Genomic DNA, 25845 nt, shown 5'->3' with positions numbered 1-25845 from the left:
TTTTAATTGCTCTTCCTTTACTCCCATCCCCCTCAAGCCCTGGGGTAATTCCTCCTCTTCTGCCCCCTGGAGGGACTCCTGTGGGGCTTTCCCTGGAGTCATCTGGAGTCCATATTCCCCTCCTTTCTCTGTCTCCTTGGTGAGAATGGATGGTGCTCCAGTGAGCGGTGACCCCAACTCGCCTCCTGGCTCAGAAGTAAGTGGAACATTGCTGAATGAAAAACCAGAAATGAAAAGCAGGCAAATCTTCAGGTTTCAGTCCCACCCACCCCCCAATCTAATGGCACTTTAAATACTTTTTTTACATGTCTGAAAAGGCTACTAAAATCTTCTTTCAAATAAAGTGAGACCAGGAACCTGAACCACTCATTACTGTATAGTATACTTTCAGTGCACTACAAAAGTAAAAAAAATACTGTACTGAAGAGCTGTTCTATATGCAAGACTGAATATTGAGGGAGATGCAAGGAAGAGTGTTACGGCATCCTCACTCGGAGAGAGTTTGTCCATTTGACAGCACTAGCCTGGATACTTTTCACATATGCTGTGTTTTTGCCCTTTTCATGCAACTGTGAGAGAACATTTTATTAAATATTAATTTTATGAAAAATGTAACCTTGTACCCATACTAGTAGAAGATAAAATTCCTTATTTCTCTGTGGCAGTTGCTAAATTTGTTGCTGCTATTCTCCTCAAGATAACTGAACTTCATGTTATCTAAATATTTTGTTTTTTCTGCTTCTAAGGGGGAAAGGAAAGGATAAAGCAGCTACCCGGGCAGCTGACTCTTACTTCAACACTTGCAACAATGGGACAATGACAATTGACTCATTTGGAAAGTACAGGGCGTGTTAATGATATGATCAGCTGTGGTGGGATTTATGTCCAAGGTAACAAGCTCTGGATCTCACCACAGCTATACAAACACCCACAGCACTTCCATCAGAACAAAATGAACAAAGTAGTCAATACGGTGCAGTTGGGTAGTGTGCATGGAAGACCAATCCTCAAAAAACCATGAAACTCCTTGTGTTGCCAAAGGTAAATCACTCTTTCACAACGTGACCTACCGAATGTCCTAATATTGAGAACTATGCATGCTGCCTGACTTTCCTGCTGGAAGAGTAGGAAAAAATGTAATTAATTTTTATTATTATTGTTTGCCATTCCTACCCCTGAAACAAGGCAGTGGGGATAACTCATGATTAGCAAAGGACGAATAACCATTCTAAGATTATGTAAAACAAATTGTTCTGCAAATTTTATTCAATTTGCAAAATGCAGAGGCAGCTTCACTTTGTATTTAGGCTGAATGGATATGAGATTTTTCTTTCGGTATGGAACATGTACATATACACCTTCATTATTCTCCTTTCAAAAAAGAACACACATGTTTAATACAGTAGAGTTAGTGATGGTTTTGGTTGTGGGAGATGCAGATTCAGATCCCCAACCATACTACTCATTCTCAGTCCGTTACTACAATTGTTCTGAGGTAAACAAGATTACTGCAGTGAATCTTACATCCTAGTGTCACAGAAGTGAAAAAGCACCACATACAATGATGAGTCTCAGAACCACAGTCATTGTCATTCACCTCTCCTCACAAGAGCTGGAAGCATTCTTACCATTAATTCCTCCAGTGATATTTCTCACAAAGCTTACTTAAATCCTGGGTGTGGAGCTAAAAAACAAACACAGAGAGAATCGAACACACACACAGTTTGTCTCCGGCACTACCAGTAGTTTTCATTGTACAAAATCACCTCTCACCATTTGCTAGAGGCTGATGATGAGCGTTGCAATCCTACAATATCTGGAGGGCCACCATTTCCTCACAAACTCTCTAAGTACACATTCGAGCATTAGCTAAATGTTTGTACAGTGGAAACTACAGTTTGTGCCATGGACAAAGAACACCTACAGCCATTGTGTGTGTGCGTTTAACTTTCATTCATCACCCCTGGTTTACAATATTTCGTTTTATGATTGAAGGAAGCAGCTGGAGTCTAGTTCTGTTGAGACTATGTTTTGTATATTTCAACACTGATTTTGATAGCCTAAAACAGGTTCCCAAGCTTGGGTCCCAAGATGTTCTTGGACTAAAGCTCCCAGGAGCCTTCATCAATAGTGGTGCTGGCCAGGATTTCTGGGAGTTGTAGTCCAAGAATATCTGGGGACCCATGCTTGGGAACCACTGGCTTAAAACTTCCAAAAAGGCTAAGAGAAAAATATAACTAAAGCAAAAGGTCTAAAATCTCTTTCACTTTTTGGTAGACAGACCAAAACGTGTACAGCTGGTTTGATGGTAGGCCATATTGACCAACACATAATTTTTTCCCACAAAATAGCTAGTACGTGCTATTATCAAAGCAAATGCTGTCCTAGATGTTAATCCACACTGTCTTGAACAGAAAGTAAACAAGATACTGTAACATATTTGTGTGTGTATCTCTGATCTTAATGAGTGTTTGCAACAAACACATAGTAATAGCAGAGCTGCAACAACAGGCACAAAATGGGACCAGACTGTGATTCTGTAGATGGTAAACCAAAGTGCAGGCACATATGGAGCAAGGAACAGGTAGTTTTTAGGAGTCAAATGAGGCATAATTATTTCACATTTCAAATGCCAAAAAGCATGCATGTATGCACATGAACACATACACACACACACACACACACAAACTGCACATATGATTTAGGGTGCGTGCCAGTGTCACCATCATCTCAGAGAACAAAAACCCAGAGCAGGGTCTTTAGGAAGGCGGGGGGGAGAAAGAGCTCCAAGCATGTTTGGCTTCTCTTCTTCGCCACCATGAAAATCTTTTCCGTTTCAAGTACAATCAGTCAAAGTGTACTTTAAATAATAAGACCAGGAAATGTAATCAAGGCACAATCCGTTATATTCCGACTTCATCTGCCCTTGCTCCAAGTCTTCCTGGGCTTATCTACTAAGTTCTTGTCTTTAAAAAGTTTACATAGAGGCTTAAAAGCTATTACTGACAATTCCTCCAATTTATCTTGGCCACCCATATGCCAGCCCAGAGCAATCATATACATGCAGCCGAGAAAATGAAGTGCAGCTCCTGAAACTTTGAAGTTTCTCCCACTTGGGGCCCAGGCATGCAGCTCCGTTGCACAGGGTTTCAGAGTCAATATTTGTCTTTCCAATTACTCATTTGCCCAACATGTAACTTACCCTGGATGCTGCCAAAGGTTTGCATGTCGGACCACGGGCAGCAGTTCTCTCTTATTAAGGGGAGTAATCCCGATGGCAGCTTCAAGGATCGTGATGTACTTCTTGTACTTCATCCTACCTCTCTCAATGCACCGCTGAACAAAGTTACCACCTGCATTCGGCTGCAGCATCGGAAAGCATCTGGCTCCAGCAATCTGACTGCGCTACCACACTGCTTTGCAAAGTGGGCAGCACACATTGTAAGCTACAGTTATAAAAATAACTTTTAGGGGGGAAAGGAGTAAAAATAAATAAACTCCTAACAGATTCCCTGGAAACGTCAGCATTACATAATTCCAGCGATCTTTGAATAAAGCACTAATGAAAATGAGACAAGAGACAATCATGGTCTAAGCCTGGCCTGATAATGCACACTCTCCAATTTACTAATCCTCAGCTAAATCTCCAAGGCTTATAATCTTCCAAGTACTAATGGAGTAGCAGGTGACACGTCTCTCAAATCAAGTCAAAGACTGTCGAAGATCGTTTCACAAAACTTTATATTGAACAGAATCCTCTGACAAAGCATCCACCCGATTAGTGAGCCAAAGTGACCACATCTTAAAGGCCTACCAGAGGGAAGGGGCAGGGAAAGCATGAGATAAATGACCCAAAGTGCTGAAAAACTGCAAGCTAAAGTGACTTGCACAGAACCGAATAAAGCAACGACATGCATTTACTGGGAGGTGTAAATAGTGTCCTGCTTGGCTGCATTATCTCCAGTTTGGCAAAGGAAATAAACTGCACAAAAGATTTTGTTCAAGTCAAACTTAGGCTGCTATGTACCACTAAAACACACAGCCAGATACCTAAACTCTTGTGCAAAATCACAACTGAACCTACCATTAGACAGAGTGATGGATCTACCAAAGGAAGCAGATTTGGGGTATCATAAAGTTGCAGATATATTCTTTTTAGTTATTTACTTGTTTCTGATTATACATTAACTACTGCAGAGGGAAAGGGAGAAGCTAATGGGATTTTCTCCCTCCTGCATCAAAACATCTTGGTTGACTTGGGTGGGTTGTGGGACACCGTTTCCTGTTGGGACAGCTTCATATAAGTTTGCTTTACAGCAAAAAGCAGAGGATGCTTGATCCTAGAGATGTTTTGGACTGAATTCCTACAGTCCATCAACATTGACCATGCAAAGTAGTGATAACTAAAGTAGCTAGAACCCTGGGGGGAGGGGGACAAAGGTTTCCCACCCTTAATTTACTGTCTAGTTTCAAACAGCCCTACATAGCAGCCTCACTCTTGTTCAAGCTCTGTCCATTTATGAAACCTGCATCTACCTAAAGTTGAAATTAATACAATTTACTCCTTACTACATATTACACAATCAGGGTATTTACAGAGAAAACCTAAAGGTACAGTCAGACAGCTACAGAAGGGTAGAGAAGTTGGCAAGGGGCTGGTTCAGGATTATGGTACAAAACATTCCTCTGTTTGGGAATATCCTGTCATCTTCAGTTTTAAATCCTCATTAGGCACTTGCAAGGTCTCTCCTAATCATTGTAGTGGGTTTAGGATGATGGGCAACTTTTGTCACATAGCATTATTCAGAAAACCTTGAGAAAGACAACATCTACTCTACACCTGTGACCATTTTTACTCTGACATACTGTTCAGGGTTTTATTCTTTTTAAAATATAAATCCAGCTCCAGCAGGTAAAACATAATTGGACATTTCTTGAGTTCAAGGAGAGGGCACTAGAAGAAAAAGGACATCTCACTGAACTAGATAAATATATTGCTATTGCTTAATCAAGGCAAAATATGATGAGCAAGTAGATACAAGCTGAGGGAGAGAAACACTTTCCAAAGGACATGCATGCTACACCTATGAAAGCAACCTGTAAATACTTGTGCTGAATATTTCAGGAAATATGCACAAAGCAAGAGTAAAAGACAGGAAAAATGCTTGCATACAATTCTGCTGTCCTGCCTAACTGACAGGACTGAGAAGAAACCGGAAGTATAGTGGGTTTTTTTAATGACATTATTGTCCTCCTGCCCCTCCAAAGAACATTGTCACTCTTCCCTTTTATCCTCAAGGACCCCGTGAAGTAGAGAAAGCAGAGACAGAGCAACTGGCCTTTCTTCTCAGGTGTCAGAACAGCTTACCTGGTTTGGGAAACGATGCCACTTGGCCTGGGGGGCAGGGGAGGGAAACTTCAACCCAAGGCAGAAACATTTAACGTACCAAAGTGGCTTGCCAAGAAAGAGTGATTCAAAAATGTTGTACAGATTTATTAAAGCCCGTCACAGAAAAATACCTCCTTTCTCCGCTGAAGATAATTTGGATGTAACATCACTGCCTTCCATGGGCACACAGGTATACATACACAGATGAATAAATGGCCTTTCAGCTTTTGCCAGGGGTGAGGAGGGGGGTTATACATTTAAAGGTCGCTTGGCCTGAGTTCCTCATGCAGTGCCTGATGACTCTGGTATGGATTCTAAATAAAAGGGGGATATTTCTGGGGGGGGGGGGGGGGAAGAGGCAGAATAATTTGATCTCAATATAGTTCTAAACTGACGTTTTGTTATGCAGTCCTTCCCCTATGTTAAACTGCCTGGACGGCTCAGAGTTTGAGCAACTATTGCTTGCTTATTTATATAATCCCCTGAAGTAGCATGTAATCCCATTTATTTTATTAAACTTAAATTTACCTCTGGCATCAGTACTCCTTGGTCTCCCTTGTCCTTTGCTTGTCGCATAGTCTAATTTGACATGATAGGGAACTGCATTCTGCTTTTGCAGAGGGCGAACAGATGGTTCTGCTGGAAGCAGCAGGACAGATATATCACAAACGGAGTAGCCAAATTTAATCTGTACGTTTCAGATACATGTAGTTAAACTTAGTGCAGATATAAACAGGGTGAATTCCAAACTATAGATGTCAAGATTATGGTCCTGACCTCACATGTTCTTAGATTTTTTTTTCATTTTGGAATTATGTTTATATGTGACACTAACCCATAATCTAGCATTATGTTACCTTTCTCTTCTCCTGCTCCAGCACAACTGTGAGAAGACTAAACATATTCAGATCTGTTTCCAGAAAGCAACAGTTTCTCATTATCCAGACAATGCAGATAAATTGTTGTTAGTTTAAAATATTGTTTGCCCAATCAAACCGACTTTAAACCATGCTTAATGGTTTGGATTTGTTCAAATAAAGTATAGATAATGTTAATTACAATTTTCCTTGCAGAAATGGCAGTTAGTTGAAAATACAAACAAATGCTTCTGACCTTCTCTACATAACTGCTAAACCATGATTTTACCTGCAAAACAGATGCATGAAAAAGCTCTCTGCACCCTGACTTTTACACAATCTGGAAATTGTATCCAGAGGGTTTCCCAGTGTTTTGGAATAGGTTTCAGAGGTGTATACAGAGGCTGCACTACTATGATGCAATAATCCTCTCCCAAATCCAATGATCAAGGCATTTCCATCAGTGGAAGTATCCCATTGGAACCTAGCCAAAATGTGCTGGATAAATTAATCCACAACATAAAATGAAGGTGGTGGAGAGAGAGTTTTCTATTGCATCCAATAGATATTAGCACGCTTTCAGCATCACCTTGGCATACAAGCTAGATGGCAAAGCAAGATCACTCTCTTTGCCATGACAAAGTTCCTTTATTTTATTTTTTTAAGAGGATAGGTGGGGAGTCTTCAGGCATGTATGGTCTATTGTCACTAAGGACCCCAAGGGTTTCCTCCTGGAGCCAAGTGTAAAACCATGGCTTGCAGGAGAAATCAGACAAATACTTCAGATAAAGGCAGTCCAGATGTTCATTCAAACAACAAAACTTAACATAGCTTTTATTCCAAAATGCACTCCAAACTGAACTGTGTTCAGTTTCAGAAGCCAAAATTAGAAGTAGGGTGGGCGGGCATCTATGTTGCTGCTTTTGCTAAATAACTAGGGATCAAAAAATGATTTCTCATCTTCTGCAAAACCAAGCAGATAGATAAATCCCAGTCTGTCTTCTGACTACCTCCACTTTGATAAACAATATTTAAAACCTATTTCAACACCATCATCTCAGCAAAGACATATATTCTATAACTGGTGGAATCATTCAACCATTCAGGAAAAGTGGTATAAAAGTATTTTTTTAAAGTATAAGAATTGTTACTGCTCAATGGCTAGTTTCATAGAATTATTTAAAATGGGGTGGGGGGGAATACTCTATTTCCTAAATTGCCTACTCCATGTATTGGAACAGAATTTCCCCCCCCCCCATTCTTAGCATAGACAATGGTGGCCCTTGTTTCTGGGGATGATGGGCCTCGTAGTTCAAAATATCTGCATTGCACCCGTACTGGAAATCTGACTTTACAAGAAATAGAGTCATAAGATTTGGAATCCATGAAGACAGAAAGACTTGGACACCTGGATACAACACACTATCCAGAATGGAAGAGTTCAAAGACATTGCAAAAGAGCTAGATTCTCCCAAAGACTTTGACAAGGAGCAGAAATTGCAGTCCCACCTAGATACGTAATTTCTTACAATTGCCCCTTAGTCAGCAAGATATGATGATTCTACTAGTTACATTATGAACATATGCATACTTTCTATATTGGGCGGGAAACACCTAAGCAATCCCTTAGCATAAGGTGAGTTTCTTCCCCAAAAAGGGAGTGCAGACTGAGATTCCTATTCTTAAGTGGTCGATTTGCAGGAAAGCTCTTTGAGTGTTGCATAAACAGCTCCCCTGGCTTCATCAGCCCGCATGTTGCCAAGGATTCTCAGAATGAACTTATGCAAAGTTTAAGTAACAGGGAACCACAAAGAATAATATTAATTAAAAAATCAATTGGCTATTAAGCAGAAATTGACGATGGAGCAGGTACCTGAATGAGGAGCAGGCAGACAAGCAGCAGCCAAATAAAACAGGTACACAGCCAACACAATTGGCTTTCAGCCACACAAAAGTCCTGACCAATATTCCACAATGGACTATTTATTTTTACTACATTAAGAAATAATTGGAATCTGAAATAATTGTAAAATCTTGGAAGTTTTACATCATCGATCTGATAAACTAACTAGAACTGAGGGCTTGACAAAATCTTAAGACTTCCCATGTATATCACAGACATACACTTCTGGAGCCTTTGTCATCTACTAATAAGAGAGTTTCCAGCTATGATTTGAAGACATCCAAATTATCTACCTTGCTTTTTGTATATGAAAACAACACATCCCCAAAAATCTCTCTTTTTAATAAATATGTCAAACATGAAACAGAGGTTCCTTCCCACTCACACGATTACAATCTAATTCCATACATACAATTAAAATGAAAGTCAATTTCCGTATTAATTCTGAATTGCAATGTGAGAAATTACACTTCTGGAGTCTTTCCAATATTCCCACTATTTACTTCTATTCTAGTCTATCCTATTCTGCTGTCTTATTTAATGTGACATCTGCTTTGAAGAATAATTTTATAGCTGACTATTTCACAAGTCTGTAGCTGACCAATTGACTTAATAAGTTTTATACCTGACGTTTTACAATGTAAAATCAGGAATTAATTCCTCAAAATCCATTTTCCTTGCCACTTTACACTTAATAGACAAAATATATAGCTGTTCTTCTCCTACATCTATTCTTTCCCTCAAAATCCACGTTCAATCTGTGATGTCTACAGGTAGGGTTTGGCAAGAATCCCATATGAAACCCTGGAGAGCTGTTGCCTATCATGGTTAATCCAATATTAACAATGGGCCAAATGAAGCAGCAGTCTGCCCCTATTTTATAGCTACCTATGTTGCTGAATTTTTTTAGCTTCTTCCATTGTCACTCACAATGAACAAAAACAAAAAAGTAAAAACAAAAGTAACACACACACCAGGAAACTAGGGCGCTATGCAATTTACATGTGTCTACCGAATAGCTACTCCAATATGCCTACTAGTCCACAACGGCTCCCGCTGACCAATTGACTTGCTCCGTATGGTGTTTTTTCCTGCACCTTCAGCTGTCCTGTCTTCCTCTGGCTATATACTGTACAAAGAACTTTGGGATTTATGGTTCCTGAGAGATCTCACCACATAAAGCACAAATCTCTCTGCCTAGTAAACAATAAGTCTTAGTTTGATCAATCAGTGACACACATTCTTTCCTGGGGGGAGGGTGGGCAGCCGGGGGGGGGGGCAGAGCCAACAGTGCACTGGTCAAATTATTGCTTGTTCTGGTCTAACACTTTTCCTGATCCATGAAAAATTTGGAACATCTGGAAAAGTGGCATCTAGATGCAAAGAAATAAGCACCCTAAACATCTTTAAGCATAATCTACAAATTAGGCCCACCCCCATCATGTTAGTGATTGTAGTATGGGCAGCCCCCCCCCCCCCGGTTCTCTTGTCCTGATAGCAGAGCTTTGGAAATTTACATTTGGAGGTTGCATTGAATTAATTGTAGTTCCAAACATAACCCTCCAAAAATCTAGAGATGTACCCTTGCTCTTCCCACTCCTCTCCTTCCTCCAACTCCTTTCTTGCTCAATCACAGAGCGGTGGCTTTTCCCTTTCTGGTATCCTGAGCATTATTAAACCTCCAGAATATTTTAACAACTGTCTAGAGATTAACACTGCAGAGATTAAGAGAAGGAAGGAAGCAGAAGTCATTCTGCCAACAATCTGCAGATTGGATTCTCTGTTGGGTTGGGTTGCCTACTAAACACTGGGCTTCTGAGTACTGTAATAAAGTAGGCAACAGTTGTAGCAAGGGATTCACTGATGGCTGTAATGAACCATGATTGAGACAGCCAGCCCTACAAAGCAGCTTTGATCCATGTTAATTACAGGTAACGAAATCCGAGGAATTGAACATTTCAAAGCAGATGTGACTGAATATAATGGAATTGGTATATCTGATAAATATATCTGGTTTCTCATCTAGCAACTTATATATGCAAAGAAACTGGCTTCCACACAAAGATTTCATTATTGGGATTTATCTGGTTTAGTGTTACTACTCCAAAATCAGTCTATAATTCCTGAAACAGCTAAAAACTCTTGTGCACTCTAGGATATTATCGGCAACAAGCGAATCACTTGCTTACATGAAGAAACTGTGCTCACGACCTGGGGTTCAAATCCCAGGTAGCCGGCTCAAGGTTGACTCAGCCTTCCATCCTTCCGAGGTCGGTAAAATGAGTACCCAGCTTGCTGGGGGGGCAATGTGTAGCCTGTATAATTTAAAAAATTGTAAACCGCCCGGAGAGTGCTTGTAGCGCTATGGGGCGGTATATAAGTCCAATAAATAAATAAATAAATAAATAAATGAATAAATGAATAAATGAATAAATGAATAAATAAATAAAAAAATAAAAAAATAAAAAAATAAAAAAAACATGTACAGTGCAGCTAAGTTGAACTAGTAGAATTATACCTATTGTTGTTGTGCTGTGTGCTGTTTCTATACCGCCCCATAGTGCTACAAGGACTCTCTGGGCGGTTTACAAGTTAATTATGCAGGCTACACATTGCCCCTCCAGCAAGCTGGGTACTCATTTTACCGACCTCGGAAGGATAGAAGGCTGAGTCAACCTTAAGCCGGCTACCTGGGATTGAACCCCAGGTCGTGAGCACAGTTTTGGCTGCAGTACAGAGGTTCAACCACTGTGCCACGAGGCTCTGTTTAGTCACGTACGACTCTTTGTGACCTCATGGACCAGAGCACACCAGGCCCTCCTGTCTTCCACTGCCTCCTAGAGTTGGGTCGAATTCATGTTGGTAGCTTTGAAGCACTGTCCAACCATCTCGTCCTCTGCTGTCCCCTTCTCTTCTTGCCCTCACACTTTCCTAACATCAAGGTCTTTTCCAAGGAGTCTTCTCTTCTCATGAGATGGCCAAAGTATTGGAGCCTCAGCTTCAGGATCTGTCCTTCCAGTGAGCACTCAGGGTTGATTTCCTTTAGAATGGATAGGTTTGTTCTTCTTGCAGTCCAGGGGACTCTCAAGAGCCTCCTCCAGCAACACAACTCAAAAACATCAATTCTTCAGTGGTCAGCTTTCTTTATGGTCCAGTTCTCACTTCTGTACATCACTACTAGAAAAACCATAGCTTTGACTATGCGGACTTTTGTTGGCACGGTGATGTCTCTGCTTTTTAAGATGCTGTCAAGCATCTATACTTATACCTATATTGTATCACATATCATCTTGGATTCTAACTCACTTTGTTTATGGTAAAAAGGTACTTTTTGAGACTACAACTCCCAAAAATCACCTAGCCAGCATATTTTTAAAAAACCCTTCCAAACTCTGATCTATTATGACACTGAGTTTTCCTAGGCAATTGTCTACTTTACCAATTACAATGGGGATACCGTCAAGAAAGCGTCAATTATTTTTCAGATGGATTAAGAACATAGGAAGAGCCTTGTTGGATCAGACCAAAGGACCACATAAGATAGCATGATATCCCTAGCCACACAAATCTAACAGCATAACATGAAATAAAAGGTCCTCTACACTACTGCTTCTCTGTGATATACTACTCTTAACCTGGAACCCTCATTCAAACCAGCAGTTACTTGTTCAAACCAAAAGTTACCCCATTCAGGCCAGAAATACTTATTTGGACTAGAACTCACTGAATCCTCCAGTCAGCATCAAGGTTAAGGAAGATAGCAATTTTTTAAAAAGTAAATTCTCCTGAGTTACATGGCATGGCTAACAATCACTGATGAAGTGACAGGCAATCCGATTTTTTTAAAATCCCTCATTGAAGCCACCTGATTGGCTAATGACCATCATCATGGCTCATGGCAGTGAATTCCATAACCTGTATGGGTTGGGTGAAGACAGACATTCTTTTCCCTCTCCTCAGTCTACTGTCAAACACCTTCATTGGATGAGTCAAAGCATTAGTAATGTGGGAAAGGCAAAGAACATACTATCTGGTTTCTTCACCCCAGACAATTCTACCTGGTTTGTATTCTCGAAGCCTTTCACAGCTAGGATCCAATGGTTGTTGTAGGTTTTTCCGGCTGTTTGACCGTGTTCTGGAGAACATGGTCAAACAGACCAAAAAACCTACAACAACCATCTACCTGGTTTCTTCACCCCAGACATAATTGTACAAAATATTATTCTACCATCAGCTCCAACTGACTAATGGTCTTTTTAAAATTAAAAAGCACAAAACATCTCTTTGCAAGATCAATGTGCCAAACACCCTATCATATAGGCTGCCCGTTTATGCACCTTTTCCAGAGCACAGTGAGTAAGATCCAAACTATTCAAACATACTTATTTATATATCATCTGTTTATTTAAAGTATTTCACCCCATCTTTCTCCTTAAAAAGGACCCAAGGCAGCTTACATCATTAAAAGACAATATTTACAGTAAAAAATATGAATATACAAAGGAGCTTACATAATTAAAAGACTATACTTAAAGCTAAAAACAATAATTATACAAATAATAAAAAGGATCAAATACCCCACTAAAAGGTGGTAAACAAAGCAAAACTAAACACACATTCAAAGCAGTAACATACAACAATCATTTTTAAAAACCCCACTCAAGCATCCAGCCACTCAGGAAAAGCTTGCCTGAAGAGAAAGGTCTTTGCCTGCTTACAGAAGAAGAGTAAGAGGTCAGTCTGGCCTCCTGTGGGAGGGAGTCCAAAGTCTGGGAGCAGCAACAGAGAAGGTTTTATCCAGTGTCCCCATCAAACCCACCAGTGAAGACAATGAGACTAAGAGAAAGGCTTCTCCTGATTATCTTAACACCCAATTCAGCTCATAATGGGAAATACAGTAGTTGAGATAACCTGGACCCAGGCTATTTAGGGCCTTATAGGTCACAACCAGCACTTTAACTTCTGTCTGGAAACAGATTTACAGCCACTGGAGCTGTTGTAACAAGGAAAGTTATGTGATCCCTATAAGCAGCCCCAGTCAGCAATCTGGCTGCTGAGTTTTGCATCTGCTGAAATTTCCTGACACTTTCCAGAGGCAGCCCCACATAGAGCTAATTGCAGTAATCCATCTGGGATGTAACTAAGGCATGTGTCACTGTGGCTGGATAGGACCTCTCCAGGAATGGATGCCACTGGTGCACTAGTTTTAATTATGCAAAGACACTCTCAGCCATGATTGAAACCTGGGCACCCAGGCTCAGAGAGGAATCAAAGTTGGTTGGCCTCTGGCATTCCAGATATTTTTTTGCTTACAACTCCCATTATCCCTATTCAGGATAGCTAATGGTAAGGGATTATGGGAACTGTAAGCTATCTGGAAGAACACAGTTGCCCACCTTTGTGCTAGAAAAAGAAGGAAGATGATTTTCATCTAGTCCACCTTATTTCCAGCAACTCTATATCTCCAAAAAGCTGCTTCAGAGAGTCTGGGGACCCTACAGGACAATGCAGAAGGTAATACTGGAAGAATATCGAACTGGCCAAACTAGTTTCCCCCACATTCTTCCCGTCTGGGAGAGGAAAGAGTTCTTCACACTTAGAAGTCTATGTTTGGTTGCCACCTAAAGTCTCTTTTGAGATGGAGTAATGGAATTGGTCAGAGTGTTTCTGATGCACTATCAACCCCAAACAAAGGGGAAAATCCATCAGGAGGATTAATGTCCTTCGAATTTTGAGAGAATTTTGACATTACTTTTAGAAAAAGGTAAGTTCTATATCAATGCCTCCAACATTTACAACTTATTTAAATAAGACGGGTATTACTCTTTAAATCCTTTAAGAACAAACGACGTAGGAAATAATGCAAAACGGGAAGCTTCAAACTGCAATGGTCAGAAAAATGTGTCTGGAATACACAAATGATGCTCAATGAAAAAAACCCAGTCTCCAATGGAACCAAAACAAGCCAAAAATGTAAGAGTATCTTCCATGTGCCGAAGTATTTAATCCCTTGATTTCATTAGAAGTTTTAACAGCTAACATGGCAGCTCTGAGTTTTTAATCTCTCTCTCTCTCCCTGCTTCATGTTGAGAAAAAGGGGGACTCCCTAGAATCTCCGACCTGGATTAGACATGGGCATGTATTTTGTGCCCCTTCATCATGTCATATGTGGCAGCAGAGCGTGTTCCCTTCCCCCTCCTCCCGCCAGCTCACCCACTGACATTGCAGTGCTTGCTGCTCCTTCCCTCCTTGTCCCCCGATCTTCCAGCTCAGGCAGGAGCCCAAATTTTGCCTCCTGCAGCAGCTGGCCGCTCAGATGTGGAAGTGAGGCAGGGATTCCTGCAGCGCTGCCTTTGAGTGGCCGGCTGCTTTCAAGAGGGGGACAAGGGAAGTGTGGGGGAGGGAATGAAGGACTTCGTCCCCATCTCTAACCAGGATCCATTTGTCCAGGATTTAGTCAAGCAGTCAGACTATTCTGAAAAAGCTGAAAGTTCAGTGAAGTACAGCGTATTTCGACATGAAATGCAAAGACCACATGAAATTATCCTGTAAATTGGATAGAAATCTCACAGTTGTTACTTTTACTCTGCCTCAGTCAGTCCTGATGTGTCCTGTAACAACAGAACAAGATGAAAGATTCAGGGACAAGAAAATACAAACATAAAAATAGAAAGGAAAATGGCCTTGAACACCGGCTTCTCTGTTGTTTCTATACATAAACTGTAACTGGGAGTCTACTGTTACATACAGCTCTGCTATGATTTCAACAGAACTGACTATTTAAGTTTTCTACTTTTCTTGTGGCGTCATCATTAACCAAAAATGGGTTTGAAAAAGTTCAGGTTTTTTGGACTGTATCTCCTAGATACACACACAAACCCAGTTTGAGAGACTCCGGGAACTGCAGTTCAAAAACCTACGTTTTCCAAAGGTTGACCAAGAATCAGTTCTATCTCTCAGTCTGCACTCAAAGCATTCGGTTAGTGGAAACGCAACCCAACATGAAAGCAAATATGAAATCCATGTATAGTTTCTATCAGACTGCATGTGCAGAACTGTTGCTTCACTCTGATGGCTAACCTCAGCTCTTATACAGGGCACCACTATGTCAGTACCCAGAAAATCATCTCCTGGATGCTAACATTGGCAACTTCAAAAACGCACAAACCCTGTTAACTGCCATCATTTCTAGTCCCTAAGGTGGATCAGCAGTGTTTTAAATACTGCAGAACAGAGAGGCTATATCACAAATTAATCTGCTACAAATTTGTACTACAAATTGCCGGGAAAAGTAGAAGATTGGTCTCTTGGAAGTACTGTACAGATTTGCGTTAGAGCCAAATTCAACATGACTGGAGACACGCACAAAAGCCCTTTGTTGTTGTTGTTCCTAAAAGCAGCTGCAGGGAGAGATGAAATCTGTAGTTTGGATTAGGGCCTCAGCATGGAAAATAGGGTTTAACCCTACTCCTTCCTGTGATGGACCTAATCTACTCCCTGCCCAGCTGTTAGCAGCTGCAGAAGGGAAAATATACAGGCACAAAATGACTGCCTATATACTTTATCCCATACAGTGGTGGTTCCCAAACATTTAGGCAGAAGTCCCCCTTCTGGTTTTTTAAAAACTCTCATACACTCCCCTCTCCTTTACAATCAAACAACTCCCTTTTTACAAAAAAAATCCATTTGTAATTTAAAAATAAAAATAAACAGAAACACTGATAAAATATTGTATTAAATTATTTATATGATATGAATTTGAAAATGAGCAACGTTTAGGCTGACAAAAATATTATTTCGGTCTGAAAATCTCACCATCTCATATTGCTTTTGGAAATTTATCATGCTCTCCATAAGGAACATTCCGACTACAGTAGTTGGAAACTCTTGCTATATATCTAATAGCGGCTCTGCGGGCCAAGCTGATGTAACTGTGACCTGCAGTGGGGAATCTGTAGTACTGCAGAAAAAAGGTTGAACCACTCTTCCCACACACTGCAGAGAGACCCTAAAAATAAACCCTGTTGCTGCTTCAAACAAGAAAGCGTATCAGGCCAAAAGCAAAAGGAAAATTAAAAAAACAAAGGAAACCAAAACTTTGTGGCACCTTAAAGACTAACTGCTATATTTTTATGTGAGCTTTTGTAGACAAGTCCACTTCCTCAGATGTAAGAGTGGGATGACATGGCAAAGAACTACACAACTTTAATGTTGACAACAGAGAAACTGAAATGGAGCTTTCATATACCTTCTTGGTTCCATCATCAATCCAAATATTTATTATTTAAAATATTTTACCCCACCTTTATCCTTAAAAGAATCCAAGGTGGCTTACATCATTACAATAAAATATTAAAGCTAACAACAACATTGAATATACAAATACTAAAAAGGATTGAACAACTACTATACAAACAATGTATGCAATGCCGAAAAACATTCAAAGCAGTAAGGTACAATAAGCCATTTAAAAATACCCACTCAGGCAACCAGTCACTCAGGGAAAGCTTGCCTGAACAGAAAGAAGAACAGCAAAGGATACCAATTTGGCCTCCTGTGGGAGGGAGTTCCAAAGTCTGAGAGCAGCAACAGAGAAGGTCCTCTCCTATGTACTCATTAAACGCACCTGTGAAGGTGGTGGACCTCTCCTGATGATCTTAACACTTCAGCAGACTCATAAAGGGAGATGAAGTCTTTAAGATAGCTTGGGCCCAAGTCATTTGGGGCTTTATAGGTCAGAACCAATGAGTTTGGCTGGAAAACATCAGCAGCCAGTGTAGCTGCTGTTGTAACCGGAGGGGGGGGGGGCAGGGGCTATGTGATCTCTGTAACCAGCCCCAATTAGCAATCTGGCTGCTGCATTTTGGACCCACTGAAGTTTCTGGACACTGTCCACAAGCAGCCCCACAAAGAGAGGAATACAGTAATCCAGCTGGGATGTAACTAACACGTGTAGCCAGATCTCCGGGATCTCTCTCCAGGAATGGGTGCAAGTGGTGCACTAGTTTTAATTGTGCAAAGGCACTCTTGCCACTGCTGACACCTGGGCATCCAGGCTCAGAGACGAATCCAGGAGCATCCCCAGTCTGAGACCTGTGTTTTCAAAGGAAGTGCAACTCCATCCAGCACAGGCTGCAGCTCTGTTCCTTAATCTGCCTTTCAGCTGACCAGGACCAAGAAGACTGAGACTAGGGACAGCAGCAATGAAAAGATCATAAGGTGTAAGGATGTATAACTGGAGGTCAAGGTCATGCACAATATTGTATTCCTGATCACCATGTATGGGTGTGAAAGTTCAACAATTAAGAAAGCTGACAGGAAAGAAAAAGGGTTGTTTGAAATTTAGTGCTGGATATCCTGGACTTTCAGAAAGACGAATGAGTGGGTCCTGGAGCAAATCAAGCCTGAACTGTCTCTGGAGGCAAAAATTATAAAGCTACAGCTGTCCTACTTTTAGCACATCACAAGACGGCGATATTCTCTGGAAAAGACAATGAGGCTATTGAAGGCAGCAGGAAAAAAGGAAGACCAACTATGAGATTGACTGAGTCCCTAAAAAGAACCTCAGGCTTGACTCAGTGGTTTCTATTCTGAAACAGAAATGGTTTTTGAGTAATGGCACTCTTTATATTTTCTGAACTACAACTCTTATGGTCCCCATACATTCTTGCCAAATGGTATTTATTTGTAAATCAAACTATCAAGAAGGTACAAGTACTGGGGAAGGCCATGTTATAAACCAGAGATTGGAAAAGTTAAATTTTGTCTTAAATCTGGAGACTGGCGCATGGGTAGTATTATTGAGGACTGGACCTCCCCGTAGTTCAAGCTCCACCTTTCCCAATTTGGCATGGTCCCAATATATTGGCTTGCAACTTCTTTCATTCTCAGTCATCACAATCACCACTGTAAGAATAGGAGCTGCAGTCCAACGTTTTCTGAAAAGCACCAGGTTGAGAAAGGCTGCAAAATGCAACCAAACACCCTTGTACTACCTGCAATGTTATTATTTTACAGTGATGCCTCGACTTATGAACGTCCTGACATGCGACCAGCTCCGGCCACAAAATTTTGCTTTGACTTGTGGCCGGAGTTTCCAGTTATGACCAGGAAAAGCCAGGGGAAAAAGGTGGGGAAATCAAATTGCTAATGGTTGGTATCGAAGAGGCTGCTTCTTCATAGCACTTTCACCCTAGCAGTTAGAGAGTGTGTGATCGGAGGAGGCTTCGGACTGCCTGGTAAGGTAAGGTGCTACTTTTGACTTTCTAAAAACTGTTCTGGGTGGGTTTTGCAGCCTGGTTTTGGGCTGGGTGGTGGCATTATGTTTCTATGCTGTGATGGGTCTTGCAGGGTTTGTTTGCTTTTTTGGCTTTTCCCCATTTCCAATGGGTTTTGTGGTGTTTGTTTGCTTCTTGGGTCTCCCCCCCCATTTCCGAAGGGCCTTGCATGGTTTGTTTGCTTTTCTCCCCACCCCCTTCAGCCAGAATGAATTAATGCGTTTCTGATGGATCTTGCAGGGTTTTTGTTGTTGTTGTGGTTTTTTTGGTGATTTTTTTTTCCCTTTGGCCACAACCGATTAATTGCATTTCAATGCATTCCTATGGGAAATGGTGCTTTGACTTACTACCATTTTGAGTTACAACCGGAGTTCCAGAACCAATTAAGTTCATAACTCAAGGCACCACTGTATTACTATTACTCCATTTTGAGAGCAGTCTTGGGAAAGATTTTCAAGGGTGGACATAAAAAGCCTTAAGAGTACTTAAAAAACCTGCAGCTTGATTGAACTGAGAGACCAAGGAATTATACCCATCCTGTCAAATACTCCATGAACACCCTCCACACACATACACACTCATGCTCGATTCTTCTGCACTGAAAAGAATCTCAGCAAAATTTATGGAAGCAAAAATCCTGAAATTGAATACTGTACTGTTCATTCCAATTATGTCTTTTCTTTTCTGCTACATTTTGCCCTTTAAAAAAATAGTGTTTTAAAACTTGCTCTGAAATGTGTATGTGTGTCAAGCATGGAGCCCACGGGGGAAATGAGATAAAAGAAAGCCACGTTACCATGCCAGCTTTCAATAAACAGTGACTTCGTCGTCAGCCGTTTGAAGCATTTTATCCAATAAACTTGTAAGAAATATAAAACAAAACAGGCCTTTCTCAGGGCTGTGGTTTTTGAAGAATGATTTACAGTAGTTGCTTTTCTTTCTCACTCTCTTTTTGACGTGGCACCAAAACTGGAGTTCATTCAAATACAGAGGCATTACCAGCCTTCGTGACAGCGCTTGGTTGGAAAAAGAAAGATGCAGAAATATAAGAGGCCTTTTAATCCTATGGAAAAAGCCTTCCTGGGGAAGATGAACGCCTCTGTCGCGGCCGCCCAGGTGAGAAGCATCAGAGCGCGAAGGAAAGATCGCCCCCTTCCGTTGGGAAGAGGCTACAGCCGACCCAACCGACTTAACCCTCTCGCCGCCAAGACAAAAACAAGAACGTGTACACCGATTGCTAATATAAATCGAACGTGGGGAGGGGCAGTCAGGGCACAGATGGGTGTAAACTGTGTACAGTAATCCGGATTCACATTTATATCCCCTCCAATTTTTTTTACGAAGTTAAGGGACCAGACGTTTAGAACCAAATTAGAAGTCGCCCAGAGAGTCACGCCACGGCCCGCTTGCCCGAAGTTTGGACTCGAGTTTTAAACCAGGAGAATCCGCCGCTGTAAACAGGTTCAGAAAGGGCATTTGACTGTAATCCTGAGCACAGATAAGAAATCGAGTCCTCGATTCCCCCCCCCCCCCTTTGGCTGAAGAAATAGGGTTAGACGTTTCTGTTTTTAGTCTCTTTCTCTCTCACCCACAGGTGCTTCCATATTAAAAACCTAAGTGTCACTCAAGGCAAGCGCAGCGGATGGTGGAGGGAAAATAACGCAAGAAAGGAGAGGCGCCTACGCCTATACGCCCCAAAACAAGAAAACAAGTTACCTGGAGTGAGAAATAATCCGCTATGGAAACGCTCCCGGTAGCCGAGGAATGAAGTTAGAAGGTAAACCGACAATACCAAAAGAGAGAAAGACTAAAATCACAGGCGACAACCTCGCCTCCTTTCCTTTCCTGTCCCACCTCTGCGCGTCCTCCTGGTTCTCCGACCAGGAAGCCGCCTGAAATATCTCGGGAAAGGGTGTGTAGTCACTGCCTTGTACATACTTTCTTTTATTTCATTTTTTCTGAGTCAGGCTATTTCCTGTTTCAACAGTAGGCAAGACGGGCGGGGGGGGGGCGAAGGGAGGGAGGACGTACACACGCGCGCCCGCCCGCCCGCCCCGGAGGCGGTGTTTCATCGAGGGCAGCGCGATCAGGTTACACCCCGGGCAGGTGAACGGTGGGAGGAAAGTGAGGGTGCTGCTGCGCTGAGAGGAAGGGAGCAATCCTTCGAAAGCAGGAGGGCGGGAAATACAGAGAGAGAGCGCGGCGAGGAGAGAGAGAGAGAAGAGGGGGCCAGATAGACACGCGCACGCACGCACACACACACACACACACCTGTCCGCTGCAACAGAGAAACGCTAACAACGCCGGCTCATCCTTCGACGGCACGGGTTGGAAATCTTTTCCATACCGGCTGCTCTAGAAAGGATTTCTCCAGCCAAATGCTCTCCAGAGGTGTCCGACTACAGGTCCCAGCTGTCTAGGGGATACACGGGGCTGTAGTCCCACCCAGCCAGGAAGGGGTGGGGAAAGCACCCACAGTTCAGTGTGCGGTAGTCAACTTTCTTTTCAAAGGGCCGAGGAAACATTGAAGACGAAAAGGGAGGGAGGGCGACTCTCTGTGGTGCCCGCTGTCTGATCGTACGGGCCACGCTCGCCCAGGGGTCTTACATGCACCCTTTCCTCCCAGATTGTGCTTGCCCGCTGCTTTCCATCTCTAGGGAGAGACTCTGGCGGCCGCCTTTTGGGATCGCGGTTGTGCAGCCGTCGAGCGGGAGCAAAGTCCGCACCTGTGACCCCGACCGGCAGCCCTGGACGGGGAGGCAACTGTTTGCTCGATTCTTTCCCGCCCTTTCCTCGCTCAAGCCACCCTCACGGGCGACTGGAACAGGAAATACCGGCTCAAAGCCTCGGTGGAGGAGGGGAAGTCGGATGCGACCGTCAAAGTTTAGTCATTGCCCCGGATCTATTATTTATTGTTCGGCCCCGGAGCGAGCGCCAACCCCCGCCCTTGACGCGCTGCCCTGGGAAACTGCTCCAGGGGCCCGATCCGGCCACGTTCGGTGTATGTGCTTCTGCTGTTTACTGTCTGTTTAGAGCTCATCTGTGCTGTTGAATTAAACTGAGAACTGGTTGAGATTTTTAGAAATTGATTTGGCTTCACCTTGTTTTTTTTATGTCTGTCTGTGTGTATCTTCATGGAACAACTTTTGCTCCACTTGTAAGCTATGTGGTGCAGTATATTGGCACTTTGATACTCTGGGTCTTAGTTTTCCCTCTTCACCTCAGCCATACCTCCTGCCTGCCTTGAGGCAGAACTTGCCTGCCTTCAGGCTTGGCAGCTTTTATTCAGCAAAGCCGGCATCAGCAGCCTACACCACAGCCCACAACTAGCCTTAGCCCCTGTCCAGACTGACGGATTTGGGTGTGGGGTGAATTGGGCTACAAAGGGTCTGTTGAGGTCAAGGAGGGAGGTGCGATGTGCCATTTGATGTGCTGCTCCCATCCGAACAGCAAATGACTGCTTGTAGCCCAATCAGATGTCAATTAAATGCTTCTTCGATTGATTTTGAGGGGAATTTGATTTTTTCCCCCTGTGTCCCTCTGTCAGTGCTTCTTTCAGCCTCTGATAAAACCAAGCATCTTAGGTAACCGAGGGCATGAAGGAATGGGAGCCATCAAAAGGAAAGCAGTAACAACACCAGGGGTGGAGGCTGTGTGTATATGTGTGTGTGTGTAGGGGGGTGGTCCTGAGCATCAGCATTAATTTATTTGAGAAAGTCTACCTGTCTTTCTTGCCACATTTCTCTGGCCCTCCCTGCCAGTGCTGAGGAGAAAAAGATGCACTGTGTCCTACTGATGAAACTCACTCTTTGCAGGACCAAGCTGCGCAGCACCTCTTTCAAATAGAGAGAGAGAGAGACCACAAAAGGCAGCAGCAAGATTGAAGAAAAATAAAAGTTTATCTCAAACTCTCTCTTGGAATCTGCAGCTACTGGAGGCTGCTATCTCCAGACATGCCAAAAAGAATGCCTGCCTTACTGCTGGGCCAGAATGGTACGTGACTAGACATGGCCACTTTGTATTTGTTTCCCTGGGGAATTTAATACAAACTGCTGCATCACAGGTGCCATTGTGGTCCACTCCTGCCCACCCTGAACCAGCCAGGCCACTTACTGGGCTCTGCTCGGCACTCAGCTCCATCATCGTTATTGTTGCACCAATAATGGAAGCAGGCTGGCCAGCCCTTCCCTGCCTCCCCACACTGCCAACCACTGTGGTATGGAGGCAGGAAGGGGAGTCTCCGAGGTCAGCTGATGAGCGGTTGGCTGCTTGAGGAGGCAGGGAAGGGCTGGCTGGGTTGCTTCTATGATTGGCACAACAACAATGGAGCTGAGTGCTGTGTGGAGCCTGGGAAGTACCTGACCCAGTTTGGGGGGGGGGATAGGATTGGGTTCATCTTAATTTCCTCAAGGAAATGAATACAAGGTGCTCATGTCTGTACGTAACAGCTCTTAAAGGGGAAAGATTGATCATTCTAAGTAGAAATATATGTGGATGGGGCTTTCCCCCCAATCTAAACCATTCACTCAGCAATCCATATACCATCTCTATATGCCAGTGTGGACAGGCCCTAATATCTTTCCCCCCTGTTGTTTAAGAATCATTATGTCTGGTTTTTTAAAAAACTACTTCTCAACTGAAAAAATGTGTGCTTAGCTCTGTGTCATGTAGTTGGAGATATCAAACTTTCTTATGCAGCAGATAACACGGAAGCCAGTCATCAACAATAGCTATACTGTGACTACAATAACAGTATCCTTTAAAAGGTAAGCCCAGGAGAACAATCCTGTTTGAGTGGACCAGGAAGATACAGAATGAGGATTTTAGAAAGCCACATGACATTCATAGGCCAGCATTCTGACAGTGTGACCAAAGGAAGTATCCTTCATGGAGGAGTCACCCATAAGATAGAGGAGGCAGAGACTGATTTAAAATTTCCCAACTGTCTCCATTGGGCATGAGATCCAGGGGGACCAACCGGGAAGAGTGAAATTAATGCCTTAAAATTTATGCTATGTAAGCCCCCTTCCTTCCTCTTGCTGCTATAATAAGATTGAAATTTCCTCAGGAGAAACTTCCTCTAATTATATTTGTCCAGTGCTGGACACAATAGTCTTTCCCAAGGTTGCCTATAACACAGCTATACACCTTTTATCATTAGAAAGGTTTATCATCTGAAAAAAGTCAGCTTTACCTAATACAGTAAGGAATATGAAGGACTGAAGGGGGACAGTGGCAACGTAAATCCACCTATAGTTTTATTTCCAGTTAAAATATTTATACTTACTGTATAAATCTGAATCTACTAAGATGACTCAGTGTTAACTTCTAAGGAGAAACCAAACCAAACAAAATATATTCGCGAATATATCAAACAAAATCATTCAGAATATAAGTGGAATTCCCTGATCTCCTGTTGAATTGAAAACTACATATCAAACAATACATGTTGGCTAGGAAATAGGGCTTGGCAGTAGAAGCTCAAGTACAGTGGTGCCTCGCTGGACAATGATAATCCATTCCACTGAAATCACTGTTTAGCGAAATCATTGTCTAGCGAAAAGCATTTCCCCATTGGAATGCATTGAAACCTGTTTAATGCATTCCAATGGGGAAGAATAGTCGTTGTCTAGCGAAGATCAGCCATAGGAAAGCCGCTCTGGGAACCACCGATCAGCTGTTTAAATCGCTGTCTTGTGAAGCTTAGGTCCTCAAAACACCTGTTTTGAGAGTGCGGAGGAAGCTGTCAAAATCGTAGTCTAGCAAAAATCGGTTTGTGAAGCAGGGGCCAAACATTGTCCAGCAAAATTCCCCCATAGGAACCACTGTTTTGTGAATCGCTATAGCGATCGCAAAAAGTCAATGTCTAGCGGAAGAACTGTCATGCGAGGTAACTGTCTAGCGAGGCACCACTGTAACTAATTAAAGGTAAAGGTTCCCCTTGACAATTTTTGTCCAGTTGGTTCCGACTCTAGGGGGCGGCGCTCATCCCACTCTTCAAGCCATAGAGCCAGCGTTTGTCCGAAGACAATCTTTCCGTGGTCACATGGCCAGTGTGATTTAGACACGGAACGCTGTTTACCTTCCCACCGAGATGGTACCTATTTATCTACTCGCATTTGCATGCTTTCGAACCGCTAGGTTGGCGGGAGCTGGGACAAGCAACGGGCGCTCACTCCGTCGCGTGGATTCGATCTTACGACTGCTTGGTCTTCTGACCCTGCAGCACAGGCTTCTGCGGTTTAGCCCACAGCGCCACCACGTCCCAATTGTAACTAATTTAGGCATATATATATATGAGATTAATAACAGAGCTATCCACAAAACTGCAGCAGAATGTTGCTGTCTAAAATGCTCCTGTTCAAGGTTTCAGTCAGCAATGCCATGTCATATACTCCATTGTATCACCATGACCATTCTCAGTGTTGTTTCCCCCTCAACAGGAAATCAGCATGGCTACTGATAATGTTCAACCATAGCTGTTTTAGTTTTTTTTTAACCCCGAAATACTTTTTGTATTTCTATTACAAACCATGAGAGTTTTCAAAGCCTGCTGCCTTTCTTTTGGGTGTATGTGGTACCATTTTCGCTACCTAAGGATTCACACCCAAAGAATGTATTCAGTATTGCACTTGTCCAGTAAAGAAAAACAATTATTCCCCTTGTATCAAGAAAGGCTGTCACTTGGTAAATAAATGGAAGAAGTGTTGGGTCTAAATGGAAATGGAAGTGGTAAGATCAGACTACAAAGCATAGGAAGTAGATAGTTTGGCAGCTATATGAAAATATATTTCCTAAAGATCTATCAGTGCAAACCATTCTCCCTCTTGAAAAAGAGGGAAAATGTAGTGTCACCATTCAGGAAGTCTGAATGAATCTGTAAAGGTTGAAAAGGTCAATAATGGGATGGAACCGCACAAAAGTATCAGCTTGGAAGATTCTGGCACTGGGCAGGCAGATCACCCATATACTGTATATGATTGAAAGAGACTATAATGAAGATATTAAATGTCAGGCAAGTATGGACAGGATTACAATTCTGGCAAGGTCAGGAAAATACCTTTACAAAAGAAGAATCTCCTTTAGATCCTGAGTTTTATTTAAAGAACTGTCATCTCTTGCAAAACTTCTGATCATTGCAAACTGTATGTCTTGCTTAGGCATACATTTGATTAAGATTCACATTTCTTTTAATAGACAGATCCTATTCTATTTACTTTGTGCCAACTAGTGGATATTTTACCACAATTACTAGCAGAGAGACTATGGGTCAAAAGCCACTGCAATCATTTATTAACTTGACTCTTTCCAGAATAAGATTTATCTCCTGCCTTGCTACCATCAGTTTTGGAGAATGTTATGGCTATAAGGTGGGAAGTTTAAATGTGAGGTCAAATGTTCACAGGGAAAGATCATATT

General features: G+C 42.3%; 1 protein-coding gene and 1 long non-coding RNA gene across 3 annotated transcripts in view; one reads left to right on the top strand and one right to left on the bottom strand.

Moving 5' to 3' along the window:
• The window catches only part of TJP2 (tight junction protein 2), a 103000-nt gene extending 82592 nt beyond the window's left edge, over positions 1 to 20408 (bottom strand). The window contains exon 1 of one of the 2 annotated variants that reach the window (XM_072992183.2): positions 20143 to 20408. Coding sequence is in view for 1 of the 2 variants with exons in the window: in XM_078385064.1 (XP_078241190.1) it covers positions 3203 to 3372 (170 nt within the window). In the remaining variant the exon portion in view is untranslated. Of the gene's footprint in view, positions 1 to 3202; positions 4057 to 20142 lie in introns of those variants that run through there. The other variant, XM_078385064.1, reaches the window with a different exon arrangement.
• LOC140704862 (uncharacterized) lies at positions 19785 to 20134 on the top strand. The gene is made up of 2 exons (XR_012084331.2): positions 19785 to 19887; positions 20021 to 20134. It is a non-coding gene; the product is annotated as an uncharacterized LOC140704862 (long non-coding RNA).
• Positions 20409 to 25845: the final 5437 nt, after the last annotated feature.

Source organism: Pogona vitticeps, chromosome 2 (assembly GCF_051106095.1).
Source record: "Pogona vitticeps strain Pit_001003342236 chromosome 2, PviZW2.1, whole genome shotgun sequence".
Classification (NCBI taxonomy): domain Eukaryota; kingdom Metazoa; phylum Chordata; class Lepidosauria; order Squamata; family Agamidae; genus Pogona; species Pogona vitticeps.
The sequence above is the reverse complement of the archived record's forward strand: the minus strand, read 5'-3'. Positions and strand labels throughout refer to the sequence as shown.